Source organism: Danio aesculapii, chromosome 17, assembly GCF_903798145.1.
Source record: "Danio aesculapii chromosome 17, fDanAes4.1, whole genome shotgun sequence".
In the NCBI taxonomy this organism is placed as follows: domain Eukaryota; kingdom Metazoa; phylum Chordata; class Actinopteri; order Cypriniformes; family Danionidae; genus Danio; species Danio aesculapii.
In genome coordinates this window covers 53,525,432-53,545,431 of record NC_079451.1, presented here as the reverse complement: position 1 = coordinate 53,545,431, position 20,000 = coordinate 53,525,432, and the positions used below count along the sequence as shown (strand labels likewise).

General features: G+C 41.5%; 1 protein-coding gene across 3 annotated transcripts in view; it reads right to left on the bottom strand.

The window, feature by feature from the left end:
• Positions 1-17,733, bottom strand: part of LOC130244384 (TOG array regulator of axonemal microtubules protein 1) — a 34,322-nt gene extending 16,589 nt beyond the window's left edge. For 2 of the 3 annotated variants that reach the window (XM_056476787.1, XM_056476790.1), the window contains exons 1-7: positions 17,548-17,733; positions 9,176-9,470; positions 6,114-6,428; positions 4,000-4,458; positions 3,334-3,412; positions 3,086-3,190; positions 1-145 (exon numbers count right to left, since the gene is read on the bottom strand). The exon at positions 1-145 is cut by the window's left edge and continues 50 nt beyond it. In XM_056476787.1, the coding sequence (XP_056332762.1) occupies positions 1-145; positions 3,086-3,190; positions 3,334-3,412; positions 4,000-4,458; positions 6,114-6,428; positions 9,176-9,370 (1,298 nt within the window). In that variant the 5' untranslated portion in view covers positions 9,371-9,470; positions 17,548-17,733. The remainder of the gene's footprint in view (positions 146-3,085; positions 3,191-3,333; positions 3,413-3,999; positions 4,459-6,113; positions 6,429-9,175; positions 9,471-17,547) is intronic. The other variant, XM_056476789.1, reaches the window with a different exon arrangement.
• Between the last annotated feature and the right edge of the window lie 2,267 nt (positions 17,734-20,000).

Genomic DNA, 20,000 nt, shown 5'->3' with positions numbered 1-20,000 from the left:
GTGGCGTCTGCAGGGTTTCTGCGCGGTACAGCAGGGGTCAGAGGGAAGGACGGCAGCAGGAAGGAGCCTGGAGGAGTGCTGTTGGTGGGGAGGGAGAAGGTTCGCTCCACACTGCCTGATGGGAAACCACTGCTCTTGGGCACACCTGAGAGACCAGTTTACTCATGTAAATAATGTTTACCTGTGAGTGTACCACACATCAACCTTTCTCAACATTACAGCTCCTGAAGGGCTGTCAAATGAGCATCTTTATTCAGGGTCAACTCAACTGAAACATGGAGAGAGGGCGGGGAATACAGTAGCTCCTCCCCTTTTTAGGGGGCAGCCAATAGCTTTTGGTTTTTTCACAGCTCTCCCAGTGAGAGTGGTTGAGCTCAAGCACATCAGAACAGCCAATTAGAAGAAGGGGGTGGGGCATGTCAGATACTAGAGAGCATTTGATTGGTCAGAAACTGAAGTATGATCAATCATTGATCAATTAGGCGGAACAGACACACTGCGAGCTTTAGATGTTTACATCAGGTTTAGATCTTCATTCATTTTCCTTCAGCTTATCAGGAGTCGCCACAGCGGAATGAACCGCCAACTATTCCAGCATATGTTTTACACAGCAGATGCCTTTCAAACTGTAACCCAGTACTGGGAAACACCCATACACACATTCACACACTCGTACACTACGGCCAGTTTAGTTGATCAATTCCCCTATAGTGCATGTGTTTGGACTGTGGGGGAAACCGGAGCACCCGGAGGAAACCCACACCAACACAGGGAGAACATGCAAACTCCACACAGAAACACCAACTGACCCAGCCGAGACTCGAACCAGTGACCTTCTTGCTGTGAGGCCACAGTGCTAACCACTGAGCTGGTTTATATCCTCTAAATGTGAATGTTGTCAGTGTTTTGGAGACTCTTGTCCAGGGGTCTCCAACCTTTTTGAAACCGAGAGCTACTTTTTAGGTCCCGATTATTGTGAAGGGCTACCAGTGTGACACACACTTCTCAAATGACTTTTAATATTGTTCTAGTTAATATTGAATGATCTTCATCTATGTGAAGACACTGATCATGTTAATGACTCTCACAATAGTGGTCAACAATGATTTGTAGGTAGGAAACAGATGAATATCGATATGCAACACTTTATTTCTATAAATCTCTGCAAGTATTTCACTTCTACAATATTTTCACTGGCCACTAACAATTTCAGCAATAACTAACAATCAGCCGACACTATTCTAAGTTGCCCTTGAGTTGGACACCGGAGAGGCTGGAGATTGCATCTGTTCACATCTTTAACTTTTGCCTTCCCGTCTGAAAATGCCTTGTTTTTCTTTAAAAAAGGAATGTGTAGCTCTAAATGAGGTTTCCGTTGATTTTGGGGGGTTAATCGCGATTAATCACAATTAAAAGATTAAAACATGTCATTTCTGTGCCACTAGTGCTGCAACAAGGACGTAAGAAGCATCAAGGGTGCATTAAAGGCACACACAGGTGCAGGTACACTGTGTATATAGTACTCTTAAAGAGACTTCGGTCACACCATCTCTAAACTTTGAGGGATGCGGACACCGATGTTAGGCGTTTAATTTTGTTGCTAGGAAACACACACACACACAACGCATGCAGTACAGGGCACCCGGTGAGCGCCTACCTTCAGATTCATCAATACACACGATTGCGTTCATCAAATTTGCTCAAACGAAGTGTTCTAAAGTTTGGCTATATTGTACAAGGATTCTGACACAGCAACATGCAGCAGACGCTTTACAAAAGCTGCGTTTAATGAGGGGAACACGTGACATTAAGGGTGTTAGTCTCACACGATGTACAGTTGCCTTGAACCAGGCTGAAGCACACTTGTCCCCCCTCCCGTCTCCCCAGACGGCCCGCACTCACACTGCATTATAGCCTGAGCACGCTTCCGTCATCAGTGATGCGCTGGTCAGTTTAAGAAGCGCTCTCGCTCAGCACAGTGGACATTTCTTTATATCGTTATCTTGTTTTCAGTCGTTTGAGATGCGGTGACAGTCAGATATTTCACTGAACAGATCCGCCACTTTAGACGCTCATAAACAATCATAAAGTCCTGGTGCTGCAGGAGTTAGGAGGTCTGCTGAAGGTGCAGTGAGGGGGTTGTGTCTGTAATAAACTCTGATCATGTTCATTGAACAGTAATAATGATTAATAAATCCATATTAAACAGTCTCTTAAAGTGACGTCTCGTCTTCAGTTTCAGGCTCAACTGAACCGCACTCTAGCACACCTCTTCCAACCAGGCCAGGGCCGGCCAAGAGAATCATGCCTGAGCCCGATTCAGGGCACTCACACTTCTCAAACGATCCGGGAAACGGGTCTGGGCACGGTTTGGATAGCATACTGTGAGTGCGTCCTAAACGACACATTTAAGGGTACATGGAATACACTTAAGGCAGAGGAAAGCCTGCGACATCATCTGGCACTTTCACTGAGTACATTTACATGGACACCAATACTCTGATTTTAATATGATTAAGATAATATTCTGGCCTCATGTGATCCGTGTTGGTGAGCCCTGCTCTAGATTAAAGCTAACAGACTGATGCTAACATCGAAAAATGTATTTTAATTTCACAGTAACCTAACGCTCCATTCACACAGGGCTTCAGCGTTAACGCTGGACAGAGGGCGTGTCTGAAGTTGGGGCTGACGCGATCGTGATAGCAGCGTCAGCCAATGAAATTAGTCAGCAATAGGCCACTGTCTGATTGGCTGACACTTCCGCTGGAGCTTGAAAAGTTGAGAAACTCCCAACTTCTGCAGCGAGCAACCCCAGTGAAGCGGCACCGACGGATCCACAATGCAGCTCTGCAACGCCTGACATCACCCATTGAAAGTGAATGAGAAGCATTAAAGCTGACTGAAGCTGTGTGAAGGGGCAGGAGAGTTAAGCTTCTATGGGTCTGTGTGTGTGTGTGTGTGTGTGTGTGTGTGTGTCATGAACAACTCTAACCTGAAGAGCTGAGCTAATCACAGACAGAAGACCAGGTGAACGTGTGTGTGTGTGTGTGTGTGTGTGTGTGTGTGTGTTCAGTGCCGTCACCTTTGTCATTGTTCATCTTGAAGATTTCAGGATCAGAGTCCAGACTCCCACTGCGCCGCTGTCGACCCACAGACCTGTGTGTGCGACCCGGAGACTGAAGAGGACCTGGACCACAACACACACACACACACTTCAGGAGAACGACTGATGTTCACACACTGAGGGATCTGCTGTGTGTGTGTGTGTGTGTGTGTGCGTGTGTGTGTGTGTGTGTGTCCTGCAGGAGGATTCTTCATCAGGGATCTTACTGCGTTTGGCACCAGAGTCTGCATGGAGTCTCACTGAGGAAGAGGAGGAGGAGGAGGAGTCCTCACTGCTGACCTGCTGCTGGAACACAACACACACACACACACACACACACACACACACACACACACACACACACATATCAGATTAATCAATATATACACACACACATCAGATCCGGCAATACCCATGTATGCACACACACAGGCATCTGATCAGGCAATACACACACACACACACCCACCCACACACACACACACATATCAGATCCATCAATACACACGCAAACATCAGATCAGTCAATATACACACACACACACACACACACACGCACACACGCACACACGCACACACGCACACACGCACACACACACACACAGACATCAGATTAGTCAACACACACACACACACACACACACACACACACACACACACACACACACACACACACACACACACACACACACACACACACACACATAAGAATAGTCAACCACACACACACACATAAGAATAGTCAACACACACACACACACACACACACACACACACACACACACACACACACACACACACGACTCCACACACGTGTTGTGAAAGCTGATGCCTCTGCTGGAACTGATCCGCTGCTGTGCTGACTGTAGGATGTGTGTGATGTCATCGCTCACCTGCTCAGGTGTTGTCCTGCTCCCGCTGAGTGCTGCTCTCTCCCAGGGCAGCTTGTTCTTCCCCCTGCCGGCGCTGGCGATCCTCCTCTGCGGAGCGCTGTCCTGATCCACGTCTGTGCTGGTGAGCGTCCCGCGTGAGCTGTGCACTCGTCCACCGTTCAGCACCCAGTCCAGGTCGGCCCCTGACCCCAGCTGCGGCAGGCGCCGGTGTCCGGGACGGGGCAGGGCGAGGGCGTACTCCAGCGTCCCGTCAGCGGACAGGCGTGGCAGGACGTGTCGGGCTCTGCGGGCCTGTACTGCCCCCATCAGGCCCTGAGCGTCCGCCGTCAGCTCCACACGCTCCACCGCCCGCATCAGCGGCTGCTTCTTCCCCGTATCCAGACAGTAATCCAGCACGGCAAACAGCTCCAGAGCCGCGTGACGAACCTTCCTCTTACTGTCCACCAGAGCTGGGGCCGCCTGCACACACACACACACACACACACACACACGCACACACGCACACACGCACACACATGCACGCACACACCCACACACGCACACACGCACACACACGCACGCACACACGCACACACGCACACACGCACACACACACATAAAGAGATTCAATTCACACTTCAAAAATGCTTTTACTCTTGAGTTTTGGTCTTGTTTCTAGTCCAAATATCTCTAAATTCTTAACTCAAGAAGCATTTTCTAGACAGAACATGTTGTGTTGTTTATGGAAATAAATATTAGACCCACACGCAATCTGTGCACACAGAAATCCACCAATCTCTGCAGACTTTTAGCCCATCACTGACTCTATTTATTGAGTGTAAACGTGTGTAAATCGATATTTATTCAGTTTTTAAATTAATTTCAGTAATATTATTGACTAATATGAAAGTGTTGATTTGATTTCTTTATGAAACAGTGTGTACAGTCATATTTTCTGTCTTTTAGTAGAGATATTATATAAGAGACTTGCTTTGTTTACCAAATAGATTGATCTAGATAGATGTACACTGTAAACATTAAAGGGCCCCTTTTTAAATGCTTTGTAAAACTGAAGATCAGTCTTTGGTGTCTCCAGATTGTGTCTGTACAGTTTCAGCTCTAAACACACATCAGATTATTGATTACAGCTTTCTAAATCTGGGAAATTTGAGCTGTTGTGGCATTGGAGCTGTTTTTGTTGCCTGCGGTGCCCCCTGCCCACCGCTCCCGCGTGCGTGTCAGAGCTGTAGGCATCACGTACATAAACAGCACAGTGACGACAAGAATGAAGCAGATCTCGCTTACTACAGTCAATATCAGCGGTTATCTGACGTATTTGTTGTGGAGTTAATTCAAGCCTTTCTGAAGCGATGAGTCACACACAATGTCGTTATTAAGTTCGCTCATGCGCACACAAATACACACACACACACAATCGCACACACACGCAATCCCACGTTTAGCTTTGAACTGTTTTTGCACAGCGAATGTAGCAGGATACAGTCCGACAGATTCCATTTCATTTCATCCATCAATACACTATATTTGATAACACTTTACTTGAAGGGGTGTTCATAAGACTGTCATAAGTATGCAACAACGCTTTGACCTACAAGATCTTCATCAGGTCAAAACACTATGCAATTAAAGTGTCTTTTGAGAGCTGAAGTGGCAGTGTGCTGATTCTCTTTACTTTATCTATAGTCTTATGAACACCCCCTCATGTAACGTGTTAATACATACAGTCGAAGTCAAAATTATTCACACACTTGTGAAAGTATTTTTCTTCTTCAGATATTTCCCAGATGATGTTTCTCAGATTCAGGAATTTCTCACAGTATTTCCTCTAATATTTGTTCTTCTGGAGAAAGTCTTATTTGTTTTATTTCAGCTAGAATAAAAGCAGTTTTAATAGTTTTAAGGCCATTTTAAGGTCAATATTATTAGCCCCCTTCAGCAATATTAGTGTTGGATTGTCTCCAGAATAAACCATAACTTTACCCTAATTACCCTAACTTTACCCTAATTACCCTAGTGAAGCCTTTAAATGTCACTTTAAGCTGAATACTAGTGTCTTGAAGAACATCTAGTCTAATATTATGTGCTGTCATCATGGTGAAGAAAAAAGAACCTACCTCCAGACAGAGGCTGGGGATGTCGAAGTCCTTGCGTGGGTGTGTGAGCATGGCAGCGGTGACGATGTTGATGGCGTCCTCTCGAACCCTGGAGTTCCTGTGGCGCAGCTGAGAGAGCAGCAGATCTAACACACGCTGCGGCCCGACGGCTCGCATCAGCTGCCGAAACACACTCATGTACTCCTGCCGCGCGACGCTCCGCGAGTCCCCCAGCGCCCGCACCGTCACCGACGCGATCTCCTTATAGTAGCGCTCCACATCCACGCCCAGCTTCTGCACCAGCAGGCTGAGGAGCTGCAGAGCGCCGTGCAGGACCTGCAGGTGGATAAAGGAGACTGATTGTTAGGCTTTGATGTAAAACAGCAGTGTGTGTGTTGTCAGTGCTGGTCAGGTGTGCATGTGTGCTTCAGTGTGTGTGTGTGCTTCAGTCTTCTGTCAGTCTATGTCTCTCCTGTCTCTGTTCATCTAAAACTCCACATCTATAATCCTCTTAGTCTATGCTGACATTATCTTCAGCAGCTCAAACACTCTAATGGCTAATGGACAGACGGCTGCTTCTCACTCAGGGCTGCTGTTTATGCTAATGAGATGGAGAGATGGGCACTAGTGGTGTTTTGTTTTTTAAGTTTACTTGCTTTTAAATTAAATGCTTTTATTATTATTATTTGCTTTTAAATGAAGACAAAAATACATCCAGCAGGTTTAATAATAAAGATGAGGAAAAAACCCAATGAAAAAACACCAACTTAGATTAAAAGTTCTGTGTAATCACAATAAAAATGCATGAGAGGTGAACTGATGACCTTCACAGCCAATCACAGGCATTTCTGTTGAGCTTGTGAACACAACGGCCAACCAGCTGTGTTTAAGTATGCACTCAACAGTGCTCAAATGTTAGCAGGTATTGGACGTTTTAGGGATGCTCAATATAACCGATTAACCGTAGGGTTGCGTTTGTAACCGATTAATGGTCTCAGTTAAACGATTTAAAAATGTTTTTAATATATATTTTAAAAGTTTGGCTGCATAAAGAGCCGATCACAGCGAATGTGCTTTTTACGTTAAGAGGAGCATCTTTTGAATGGTTTACTACCGGCCGTGAGTGTTGTATGGTCTGCTTATGCGCCCTGCGTGCCTCACGTTTTGCCGTTATGCGCTGTGTGCTCGAGCAGAAAAAGCACGTTACATCAGTCGCGTCTTATTCATTCATCAAATGAAAGCAGAGGCAGGGTTTCTGTCGAGGTGACAGCAGTGTTCGTGACACTAGTGGTCGCTGTTTCAAGTTATCCAGAGCTGTATGACCTTACAAATCTTGAATATCGCAAAATGATTCAATATTACAATAACAACATCGACAGCAACACGACTCCCGCACAATACGGCTCAGCTGATTCAGACGTTTCCTAGTGACGTACAAAAGAGCACGGCGCTTCTCTTATTCTCGTCAGCATAAAAGGCAGTGCGGTGCAGCTCGCGTTTTTGGAACGGAAAAGCCCGTTCAGGGTGATCAGCTCTTTAATGTGCAACAGATATTTGTTAAATCTCTGGACAGTAACTCATGTGCAACCACACGTGTCTACAGATGTATTTTGTCAAAGAAGCAAAATGAAAGGATATTTCTGGTCACAGTTTGACTCAGGCGAGTTGACAAACCAGCACTAATGCTGATCGCTAGAGCCAGACGGAATCTGCGGACGTTTTCTGCTGTTTCTGCTCAGAATTTTGGTAAAAATCTGCTGAATTATTTTGGGATTATCATAACTAAAACCTCAATATATGAAATAAAAAGTAATCTCTTCTTAACTTGTATTTAATGTTTACAATGCAAATCTAATTAGATTCACATTATTTGATAAACAAAGCAAGTCTCTCATATAATATCTCTACTAAAAGACAGAAAATATGACTGTACACACTGTATTGTACATAAATCAGATGAACATATTCATATTAGTCAATAATATTACTGTAATTAATTTAACAACTGAATAAATACAGATTTACACACATTTACTCAAGTAAATAAACAGAATTAATGATGGGCTGAAAATCTGAGGAAATCTGCGTAATTCTGCACGTGCAGATTCAGTGTGGGCCTACTGATCGCCTCTGTGATGCCTGGAGCCGCGTCATAAACATAACAAATAGGCTATTGATGATTTATTGTACAACCAACAAACCAAGCTCTTTTCCATTTGGAAAATTACAGTTATTAATAATCCTTATATAATACACATTTATAAAATAGCCTACATAATCTACGAATCAAACAAATAAAAACAAATTCTGGATTTTTGCTAAATGAATAACTCTGCACCAAACTGAGGCTTTCATTTTACAGCTTATAAAGCATGTAGGCTAATTAATGCAATATCATATGGAAACAACAATATTGTTATACTAAAAGTCAACATATGAGCCTTGAGGTTCCTTGTCATTGTCTTTCATCACACGCAGCGCAGTGGAAGTCATAATCATAATCCATACTCTTTAATCTAATGACTTCTATTAAAAATGTTGACGGTAGATTTGTGATATAATAATAATATTAACAGCAGAGCATTAATTAAATGCATATTTTCCGTGGAGCGATCGATTTAAGGTAGCCTGATATTTTTATTCGACAGAAGAAAAGAACATTGGACAAACATCCTATGCCGGTTCTTGATTCAGTCAGTGTTTTCATTTTGTAATCTAAATTTCTCATTTAAGTGAAAATATCTAGGACCTGCCGATTTATTTTATTCATTTAATTTAGATTATTCTTTATTTCTGTGCTGTTGGAAACACTGCAGGTGCGTGAAGATGCTCTGTTATGTTCTGTGTGCTGCTGTTCGCATGTTAAAATAAATCAGTATTTTAAAATGCAATATTTAATGTGTCAGAAAATAGACAAGTTTTTTTAATCAAATATTATTTTAATGAATATTATATTACCAGTTAACGGTTAATATTCGGTTAACGAGCAGTGGTTGGCAAAATTAACCCTGGGACCCTGGTTTTTAAAATTCCAGTAGCTATTCTTACCGAAATTCCCGTATAGTGAAACTCTACACCCCTACCTTGAAGTTGTTGTCGTCCAGCAGGCGGCGCAGGAACTGTATGAAGTCAGTAATGCAGGCGGAGGGAAGCTGCTGCAGGTCCAGCTCCAGCAGCAGCATCTTCAGCTCCTCCACACCGCTGGTCCGGTTCTGGTAGTTCTGCTGGTCCAGGAGCTGCTGGTGTAACTCCTGAGGGATCAGCCCATAAATCATCATGATCTGCTGCTGCTCACGGACACAGACACGCAGAGAAATCTGTCATGATGATGAGGATGATGAGGGACGCCGAGACTTCAGATGAGGAGGAGACATGGTCCTGAAGAAGAGCAGAGCACAGGGAAACATCACACACTGCACAACATGCTTTTATTTTATTCTCTATTATATACTATGATGTAGGGCTGCACGATATTGGACAAATCTAACACAGTGATATGTTGTTATTCTGCCATGTATATATTGTGATATGATGAACACAGTTTCAGCAGATAAATGAATATCTCTATCTGGAGGAATTCACAATTTTAGACTGATTGGGATGACTCTGCTGGAGAGTGCATCTGCATAAAATCAATCTACAAGCATTGATAAACACAATAAAGAAAACATTATTATCTAACATTATTCAGATACAGTGACTGAATAATAAAAATACTAATAATTCAATGCAATTATTCCATTTTAAAGGTACAATTTCTTCTATTTCAATGATTATTTTCAAAGACAACTCTGTCTTTATTTACTCTCCCTTTACCTGTTTCAGACCTTTATTCACTCTAAAATATAACTCAAGAGGTCTGTTACCACTACATAGTTGTATTAAATTACATTACAGTTGTAATACATTGTTGTAACTTAAACATTCGGAATTGCTGATTAGATTAAAACTTGTTGTCAGATTTTTTAAAAAGTCAGAATAATTTTAAGTTTTTAACAACAGGAAAATATTGATAATTACATCCAAGATGGCGCCGATGGCGATGGCAGCCTCCGTGTCGTACTCTGCAGTAGTGTTTGTGTTTTTGTTAGTTTGTCCTGTCTCGAGTCATATTCCTACAATTAGTTTCACCAGAGACGAATTGTTGGACATTCGGGCACATACACCACCGAATATTTATCCATACCTGGAAAATATATTTATGATCTGTTTTTTGTCCTGTCTCTGTTATCCTGTTGCACTGTAGAAGCTCTGTCACCAAAACAAATTCCTAGTATGTGTGAACATACCTGGCAATAAAGCTCTTTCTGATTCTGATTCTGATTACATAAACTAAAAACATGTGGCTAATTTAAAGATAAATATGCCTGTCAATTCATTTGAAACAATATTTAACTTGTAGTAACCCAAAGAAATTGGGTCGATAACTTAATTTTTTTCACACAAATGGAGTTCTGGATTCCAAAGCTCCTCCTCCACTGAACGAGCAAGCAGCAAGTGCAGACAAGTTTTAGGCAGACTGTTTGGCTCAAAGGACATGTTAAAGTGAGATATCTGAGTTTTATTTTATTTCCAAATATATTTTCTCCATTCCACTAGAGTGTTGGCTACTCCTGGTAAACACAGTTGATGTCAGCAGTGTTTTTTGACTCAAAAAAGGTTTTTTCTTACTTTACAAGAACACACAGAATTTGAGGAGGACCTTGAAAGGCACGTGATGACAATTGCCATAATTAGTGATCAGTCTACTCTGGAATTGAACACCAATACAGAAACCATCATGGTTGAAGCCATGAGAATCGTAAATGGAAAGGATTTCTCAAGGTGCTGTGCTGTGCTCTGCTGATGGGCATAATATATGCTCTGAATCTCAAGGAACTTAAATATACTTGTGAAGTTTCTCGAGCTTGATGGACTGAAGCCCAGTGCAGCAGTAATATCTCAAGAACATTCTTTTCTGAAGCCTCTACTTATTTCAGAGTAGATTTTGCTCTTTATGTTGCTTTGTATTTTTAAGTCCACACACTGATTTCTTTTGTTATTTATCATACTGTTTAAATGGGACAGTCCACATTGTTGTTTCAAAAAACTGTGGTTTAAAATAAATTAAAAATGACTGAAAAACAAAAATGTTGTTGTTGAATGTATTTCTTACAAGCAACTAAATGAACAGTAAATTTGAAAACATACAAAAAAATAAGCAAATTTAACTACTTCATTTATTTGAGGTTCTAAACTTGAAAACTTGCAGGTATAATTACGGTAATTAAGTACATTTTATTCATTTTTTTAAAGTAGTTGAAACAACTTAATTTTTTGAGTACTCAACTTTAAAAATTGAGTTTATGCTATGAAAAAAATCTTCTGATTAAGGAGGAAAAGGTCACTTGGATAATATAATACAGTTTGTTGTCTGAACTTTTGTTAGATGTTGTCATAACTTGAATATATTGATGCAAACTGTTGCGTTAATTTTTTTAGTTTGGTCTAAACAATACTTTTTAGAGTGTACATTTCTTTTTTCTGTTATATATAATACTGAATACCTACTATTGAAGTCAATGGTTGCAGTATTCCAACATTCTTCTAAATATCTTCTTGTGTTTAACACATGGGTCTCAACCTCAATTACTGGGGGGCCGCAGCTCTGCACAGTTTTGCTCCAACCCTAATCAAACACAGCTGATCCAACTACTGAAGGTGTTCAAGACTACTATGAACTATTAAGCAGGTGTGAGTTGGAGCTGGTTGGAGCTGAACTACCGACCGGTATCCCTGCTTCCATTCATGGCCAAGATTTTGGAGAAAGTAGTGTTCAATCAAGTCCTGGACTTTCTTACTCAAAACAACCTCATGGACAACAAGCAATCTGGCTTAAGAAAGGCCACTCAACTGAGACTGCCCTGCTCTCGGTCATGGAGGATCTCAGACTGGCTAAAGCAGACTCTAAATCATCTGTCCTCATCTTGCTGGATTTATCAGCTGCTTTTGACACTGTAAACCACCAGATCCTGCTATCTACGCTTGAGTCACTGGGCGTCGCAGGCACTGTTATTCAATAGTTCAGTTTTTACCTCTCGGACAGGTCATTCAGGGTGTCGTGGAGGGGAGAGGTGTCCAAGCTACAGCATCTAAACACTGGGGTACCTCAGGGCTCTGTGCTTGGGCCACTTCTCTTCTCTATCTACACGGCATCTTTAGGAACAGTCATCCAGAAACATGGTTTTTCCTACCACTGCTATGCTGATGACACCCAGCTATACCTCTCTTTCCACCCTGATGATCCCTCGGTTCCAGCTCGCATTTCAGCCTGCCTGTCAGACATTTCACACTGGATGAAAGATCATCATCTCCAGCTTAACCTCATGAAAACGGAAATGCTTGAAGTTTCTGCCAACCCGACTCTACACCATAACTTTTCAATCCAGATGGACGGAGCAACCATCACTGCATCCAAAATGGTAAAAAGCCTTGGAGTTACGATTGATGACCAACTGAACTTCTCTGAGCACATTTCTAGAACTGCTCGATCTTGCAGATTCACACTCTACAACATCAGAAAGGTCCGACCCTTCCTATCTGAACATACAGCTCAACTCATTGTTCAAGCTCTTGTTCTCTCCAAACTGGACTATTGCAACTCTCTGCTAGCCGGGCTACCAGCTAGTTCTATCAAACCTCTCCAGCTGCTTCAGAACGCAGCAGCACGAGTGGTCTTTGATGAACCCAAAAGAGCACATGTCACTCCGCTACTCACCCGTTTGCACTGGCTGCCAGTTGCTGCCCGCATCAAATTCAAAGCTCTGATGTTTGCTTACAAAGTGACCTCTAGCTGTGCTCCTTCATATCTGCTCTCACTTCTGCAGATATATGTGCCCTCCAGAAACTTGCGTTCTGTGAATGAACGTCGCCTCGTTGTTCCATCCCAAAGAGGGAAGAAATCACTTTCCCGAACTCTCACATTCAATCTGCCCAGTTGGTGGAATGAAATCCCCAACTACATCAGAACAGCAGAGTCACTTGCTGTCTTCAAGAAACCACTAAAAACTCAACTGTTTAGTCTCCACTTTCCTTCCTAATCTGCAACTGCCTCTCTGGCTATACCACTAACTGTGCCCTCTCTATAAAAAACACATCACTAATGCTTTGCTTCTTAGACTTTACACACCTGAAACTTGTCTATAGCACTTGTTCACTGCTGCTCTTATAGTTGTGTAAATTGCTTCCTTGTCCTCATTTGTAAGTCGCTTTAGATAAAAGCGTCTGCTAAATGACTAAATGTAAATGGAAATGTAAACTATGCAACGCTGCGGCCCTCCAGGAATTGTGTTTGAGACCACTGGTTTAACAGAAGAAAGGTTTGGAATAACATGAGGGAGAGTAAATAACTAGTAAAGGTATTGTATTAACCTCTTAAGGCCCAAGCTGTTTCTTTACATGCATTTATTTTATTTCTCTTTGCTATTTTGGCTTATTGGAACCTAATTAGAATAAAACCTAAGTATCATCTTTTAATTTGATGTACTTTTAGAGAAAAATGATGTCCATATATGTGGACTCATGGTCTGAATTTCCATAAAACACTTTTTTCCTGTTTTTTAATGCATTAATAACACATACATATTTTTGAACAAGTTTTGACTATCAGAGAGTAAAAACAACATTTTTTGCCCATTTTGCACAGTTAAAACAGTGTATGGGACATTTCATTTGCTGCAAAACAGTTGCAGGATGACACTGTATGTCTGTACAAATATATAAAACATTCAAAGTATTTTAGACAGTCACTTAAGTGCTGAAATGTGCTGTCCATGTATGTGACCACTCAAGCCCTATAGGTGTCATGATCACCAGCGATCTAACCACCAGAGGTCGCTGGTAAGCACTCACATGGACTACAATTTATGGACTACATATTCAGTCATGCCACACACACACACACACACACACACACACACACACCTGCTCCAAGTCTCCACTGATTAGACTCCCACAGCTGATGCTGCTTCTGGCCTGATTTCTGCACTACATCAACAGCACAGAAACACTCACTGTTGCTGAGTCTTGTTATCTGTAAAGTGACAATTCAACGCATTTCCTTAGTCTTGTTTCTCCAGGTGTTTACCCTAGCCTTGTTCCTAGATATCCCTGTCTGCCTTTTCCTCTCGCCTGATACTTTTGACTATGATTCTGGACTGCCTTTATACATCTGTTTGCACCTGTGTTGACCATTGCTTGCCTGACTACTCAATAAACCTGCAGGTGGATCCTCACCTGTGTTGTCAGCGTCACTCCAAGCGTTACAATAGGAATAATAAGTGTTGAATAATAAAGAATTATTCTCAGTATTTCTGAAATGCCTATGGTATCAATATTTTGCATGTTCATTATCACAGCACACACTGCAAAAATGCTTTCATTACTTAGTTTTGTCTTGATTTTAGTCCAAATATCTAAATATTCTTAATTAAAGAAGCATTTTCTAGACAAGCAACACATATAGTGAACTGAACTGAACGTAAACTCTGAAAACTGAAGCTACACTGTTTACATTTACTATGATCTTCTATGTGAAGCTGCTTTGACACAATTAAATTGAATATAGTCTTGTTGTCAGAAATAATGAGTCAAAATTAAATGAGTTTTTCCTTAAAACAAGCACAATAATCTGCCAATGGGCTGAGTGAAATAAGCTTTTTTCATTTTGACATAAGAAAAAAACCTTAACAAGAACCAGCAGCTACATTCTACAACAAAACCACCTCACATTCCTCAACGAGAAGGAGAAAAGAAACAAAACATAAAAGAAAATATCTAGAAAATAATATATAATTACCAATTAACATGCAAATATAATATGCACATATTTTCAAATGTTATTAAGTTCTTAAATCCACTTTCAATACAGAAAACATACATGTATATAAACATTTTATGTAAAACAGAGCACACAATTACTGCTTGAGTTCTTTTGTATTGCACATCACATTTATACACATGTTAGTCTCTTTTCCAGCACCACAAAGAGGAGTTTGATTTTCACAAGCTTGCATTAGCAAATGTCAAATTTACACAGTAATAGAATAAAGTTTATAATAAAACCAGCATCTTTTAACAAGCGATAACACGATAACCCAAAATCACATGTTTAGAAGTGTGTGTGTGTGTGTGTGTGTGTGTGTGTGTGTGTGTGTGTTTATGTCACAGGCATTACAGAAGTGAATTATGAGGACGTTGCTGATGTATTCATTTCTCCAAAAGCTTCTAAATCACACTGAATTAGTTTATTCAGAAAGTAAAACTGTCCACAGTTTCCTGTGAGTGTTGGGTTTAGGGGTAGGCCAACACAAAACACAGATTGAGGTAAAGTTGGTTTTATATTCGCACACTCCTTCATTGATCACTTGTGGCATGCTCTGTATATTGTTTACTATGGTACTTTGAATGTTTAGTCTGAAAACACACTTCAAAACAACATTAGCACTATTTATATGACTGTAAACAATTCAATTCCCCTTTATTTGTATAGCGCTTTTACAATGTAGATTGTGTCAAAGCAGCTTCACATAAAAGGTCACAATAAATAGGAACATTGTAGTTCAGTTTGTAGTGTTTAAGTTCAGTTCAGTTGAGCTCAGTTCAGTGTGGTTTAATAATCACTACTGAGAGTCCAAACACTGAAGAGCAAATCCAACGATGCGCAGCTCTACAGATCCTGAACCATGCAAGCCAGTGGAGACAGCGGAGAGGGAAAAAAAATTACCAATTGGTGAAAGTGAAGATTTTAAAAACCTGGAGAGAAACCAGGCTCAGTTGGGCACGACCATTTCTCCTATGGCCAAACGTCTTGTGCAGAGCTGCAGTCTAGGCGCTGGAAGCTGGAGAAGCTAAACCTCAGCGAAGACTCGTCTGTCTCTGGAGCGTCACAGGAATCAATCTCATGCTCTCCACTCCTCCATGACCACCACAGCAGCTGCTCAGGATACGGCCTGATCCAGGATTATGGAAACCTTGGGATCAATCTCGTCGCTGGTCTTGGATTGAATCAGTGGCGCTGCATAGTCTATGAGGTACTCGGGATGAGTATCCCCAGGTGGAAAGAATGTTGTACTTTGATTATCATTGGCTGCTTATTTGATTTCACTATTTAGAGTTTGCAGACAATACTCTTCAGAGCTCAACAATAAGGACTGCCCGATGGCCCAGAGCCAGCGTGAGAAAGAATTGGGACAGTAGACAGGATCATAACTGGCCCGATTGGGACAGCGCTGCCTTGTCACTAAAGTTTCATTTGCCTGCAACTATTTGTCAATTGCGTGCATTTTAAGTTTGTGCTTTTCAGTCTTTAAATGCAACCTTATTTGTGATGTCTTAAAAACCATATTGCTTTTCGGTTCCATCTGATTTGATGTTCTGAGCATGCTATTTTTTATCGTAACCTGGTAACAATCAGCACAGTGACGTGACTGCAACATCAAATTATAAGGGTAAAAGAAAACGTCTGCTTCTAATGTGTTTTCTAATGTCTTTTTAAGTACATGTAATGTCTTCTTTACATGTTGGGTATAACACAACAGATGTTTTGCACAATTTGCCGTCAGTATGACAAGTCGGCCACCTCTTGTTAAATAATTCTGAACTGTAATAAAACACCTGCACATTTCCATACTGCTCTTTTTGTCTGAATTTTGCAACACTCTGAATTTTGCTCATTATACATTTATTAACATTTTTAAAATAAATAAATTACAGATTCTGACATTATTTTTTGACACATTATTTATTCTAATTTACATTATTATTGTGTGGCTAATATAGCTATTAACTTCTCTCTTTTTTTTGGTGGGGCCAGTTAAAATTTTGCCAGGGCAAGCAAAAATCTGAATCACTGGGCCAATTGGACCGGTAGAAAAAATCCTTAGTGTTGAAGCATGCTCTTCTGAAATTATATTATTAAGGAGATAGTCCAAATGTGCGAATATAACCAACTTTACCTCAGTCAAAACAGTTTCTACAGTAGAAAAACAACGGAGCCCTGGCATGTCCCCACAGTGCGTGTCATATAGAGCAGTGCTGAAGTGAACTGAAGCTGTAGCTGGTGTTAAAATAGCGCTCAGCTGCTGTCAGACACACTCACCACAGCTGAGAGCTCTTCATGATCAACATGATCGATTAATCATCGGAATCATGGAGAGCAGCTGTGGCTCTTCAGCAGTGTTCAGTCGCTCTGTACTCAACACCAGGAGCTTCAGAGATATAGAAATACGACATTAATGCGGATTCTGCCGTGTTCTCGAGCCTCTCGCCATTATTATCGTCTCCAGATCGGCAGATCGACAGCACACTGCAGGATTCACTCACAGTGTTCCACATTAATCTGACTGTCAGAGATTAAAGATGATCATAATCAGGAATGACTGAAGTGTGTGAGGCGTTTCGTGGAGGAACACCAGACCTGTTACTGCAGATTGCGCTGGTCGCGAGCCTCTTCCGCGCACTTCCGGCTGTTTCCTCGACGGTTTCCGCTCTGTTTCAGCGCTCGTGTTTGCTCAGACTCTCCGATCTGCGGCTGATTTTCGCTGCTTTTCTGTCGGATTTTGATTTTCTCGCTGCTTCCATCCCAACACACACATCCAAAATGGCGCTGATGTGACAACCAGCCGCTGCCATGGCGACGCGCCCTCTGACCCGCGCTGGCCGCCGCGGTGCACTGTGGGAGCTGTAGTGTAAAACATTTCTGCGAGGAGTTTTAGAGCTGCCGTGTTTATTTATTTATTCATTCATTTTCTTTCACATTCCTTCGCCCTGATGAACCATCAACTATTCAAGCATGTGTTTTACACAGCTGATGCCCTTCCAGCTGCAACCCAGAACTGGGAAACACTCATACACACTCATTCACACACACACTCATACACTATGGCCAATTCAGTTCATCAATTCCCCTATAGCGCATGTGTTTGGACTGTGGGGGAACCCGGAGCACCCGGAGGAAACCCACACCAACACGGGGAGAACATGCAAACTCCACACAGAAACACCAACTGACCCAGCCGGGACTCAAACCAGCGACCTTCTTGCTGTGAGGCCACAGTGCTAACCACTGAGCCACTGTGCCACCTGCTGCAGTGTTTATAGGTTAGATAAATAATTATTACAGTACAACACCATAAATACAGTTTACTAAAGCTGTCGTGGTCGAACTGATGTATTATACAACGTGTGTAATATTATAATTTTTATATTATCATTAAACTTTTAATTATTATTTTATTAATATAATATAATTTATGGTATTTATTTATAATAATAATAATAATAATTATATATATATATATATAATAGTAATTATCTGAGTCTATCATAAAAAGCAGAGAAACAATAACAAAAATAATAAATAATAAATATTTCAAGACAGATACAATAAATAAATGGGGAGCAGATTAAAAATATATAAAAATAAATGACTAATAAACAAACTAATAAATGAAACAATAAGAATTGATTTATAAATAAATTATATTTATAATGTATGTATAATGTATTAATCTGAGTAATATTATAGGTCTAATGACTTATTAAATATTACAGATTTTCTCCGTGGCTTTGGTGTATTTCTCTAAACAATTAGTGCAAACTGCAAAACCTGGATAACCTGCAACAGCACGTCACCTGCTCAAAATGGAGAGCTCATTCCTCTAAGGCAAGTATTGATGTCAATGAATGTGTCAGGGCGCACTCACTCTATGCTATCTGAACTATGCCCAGGCCCGTTTCCCGGATCGTTTGAGAAGTGTGAGTGCTCTGAATCGGGCTCGAGTTGGAAGAGGTGTGCCAGAGTGTGGTTTGGTTGGGCTCAGGCATGGTATGCTTGTAGTGTGAGTGTAAAGCATGCCTGAGCCTGAAACTGAAGATGAGATGTCACTTTAAGAGACTGTTCAATCTGGATTTATTATTCATTATTACTGTTCAATGAACATGATCAGAGTTTATTAAAGACACAACCCCCTCACTGCACCTTCAGCAGACCTCCTAACTCCTGCAGCACCAGGACTTTATGATTGTTTATGAGCGTCTAAAGTGGCGGATCTGTTCAGTGAAATATCTGACTGTCACCACATCTCAAATGACTGAAAACAAGATAATGACAAGATAACGATATAAAGAAATGTCCACTGAGCTGAGCGAGAGCGCTTCTTAAACTGACCAGCGCATCACTGATGACGGAAGCGTGCTCAGGCTATAATGCAGTGTGAGTGCGGGCCGTCTGGGGAGACGGGAGGGGGGACAAGCGTGCTTCAGCCCGGTTCAGGCAACTGTACATAGTGTGAGACTAACACCCTTAGTTTCATCAAGATGAAAAGTCCTGACACCATTGTTTATGAACAAGCTAGTGTTGTGAATTTCTCTAGTCTGGCTCACGGCACCAAACTGTTGTGAAATTCTAAGAACTTTCGGGTGTCTTCAAAGCAGAATCCTTTAATAAGAAGAGCTCAGCGTGGCGTCATCGAAAGAAAACTCTCAACTGTACAGCAAGCACTAGGTTCTTATACATTCTATAACAAAGCATGCAAATGAAGCGTTGTTGTGGGAGGGTGAACTGCCTTTTCAGGCCTGATCTCTTCAGCATGTACGTCTGCAGGGTGGATGACAACATATTAGAAACCTGCCCAGCTACTGACCACATTAAAGGGGTTTCTTCAACCTGAAAGATTCACCCGAAGATAAAGGCAGAAAACAGTGTGCCAGATGATGTTCTGGAGACCAGTCCTGTCTGAGAGAAAAGAGAAAACCATAGACACAGCCATGCTGTGAAACTGACCATTTGCATTACTTTGGAGACAGTCAGGGCTCAGGAAACCAAGACATTTTAAAGTCTGTCAGACCAGTTATATATATAGATAATAT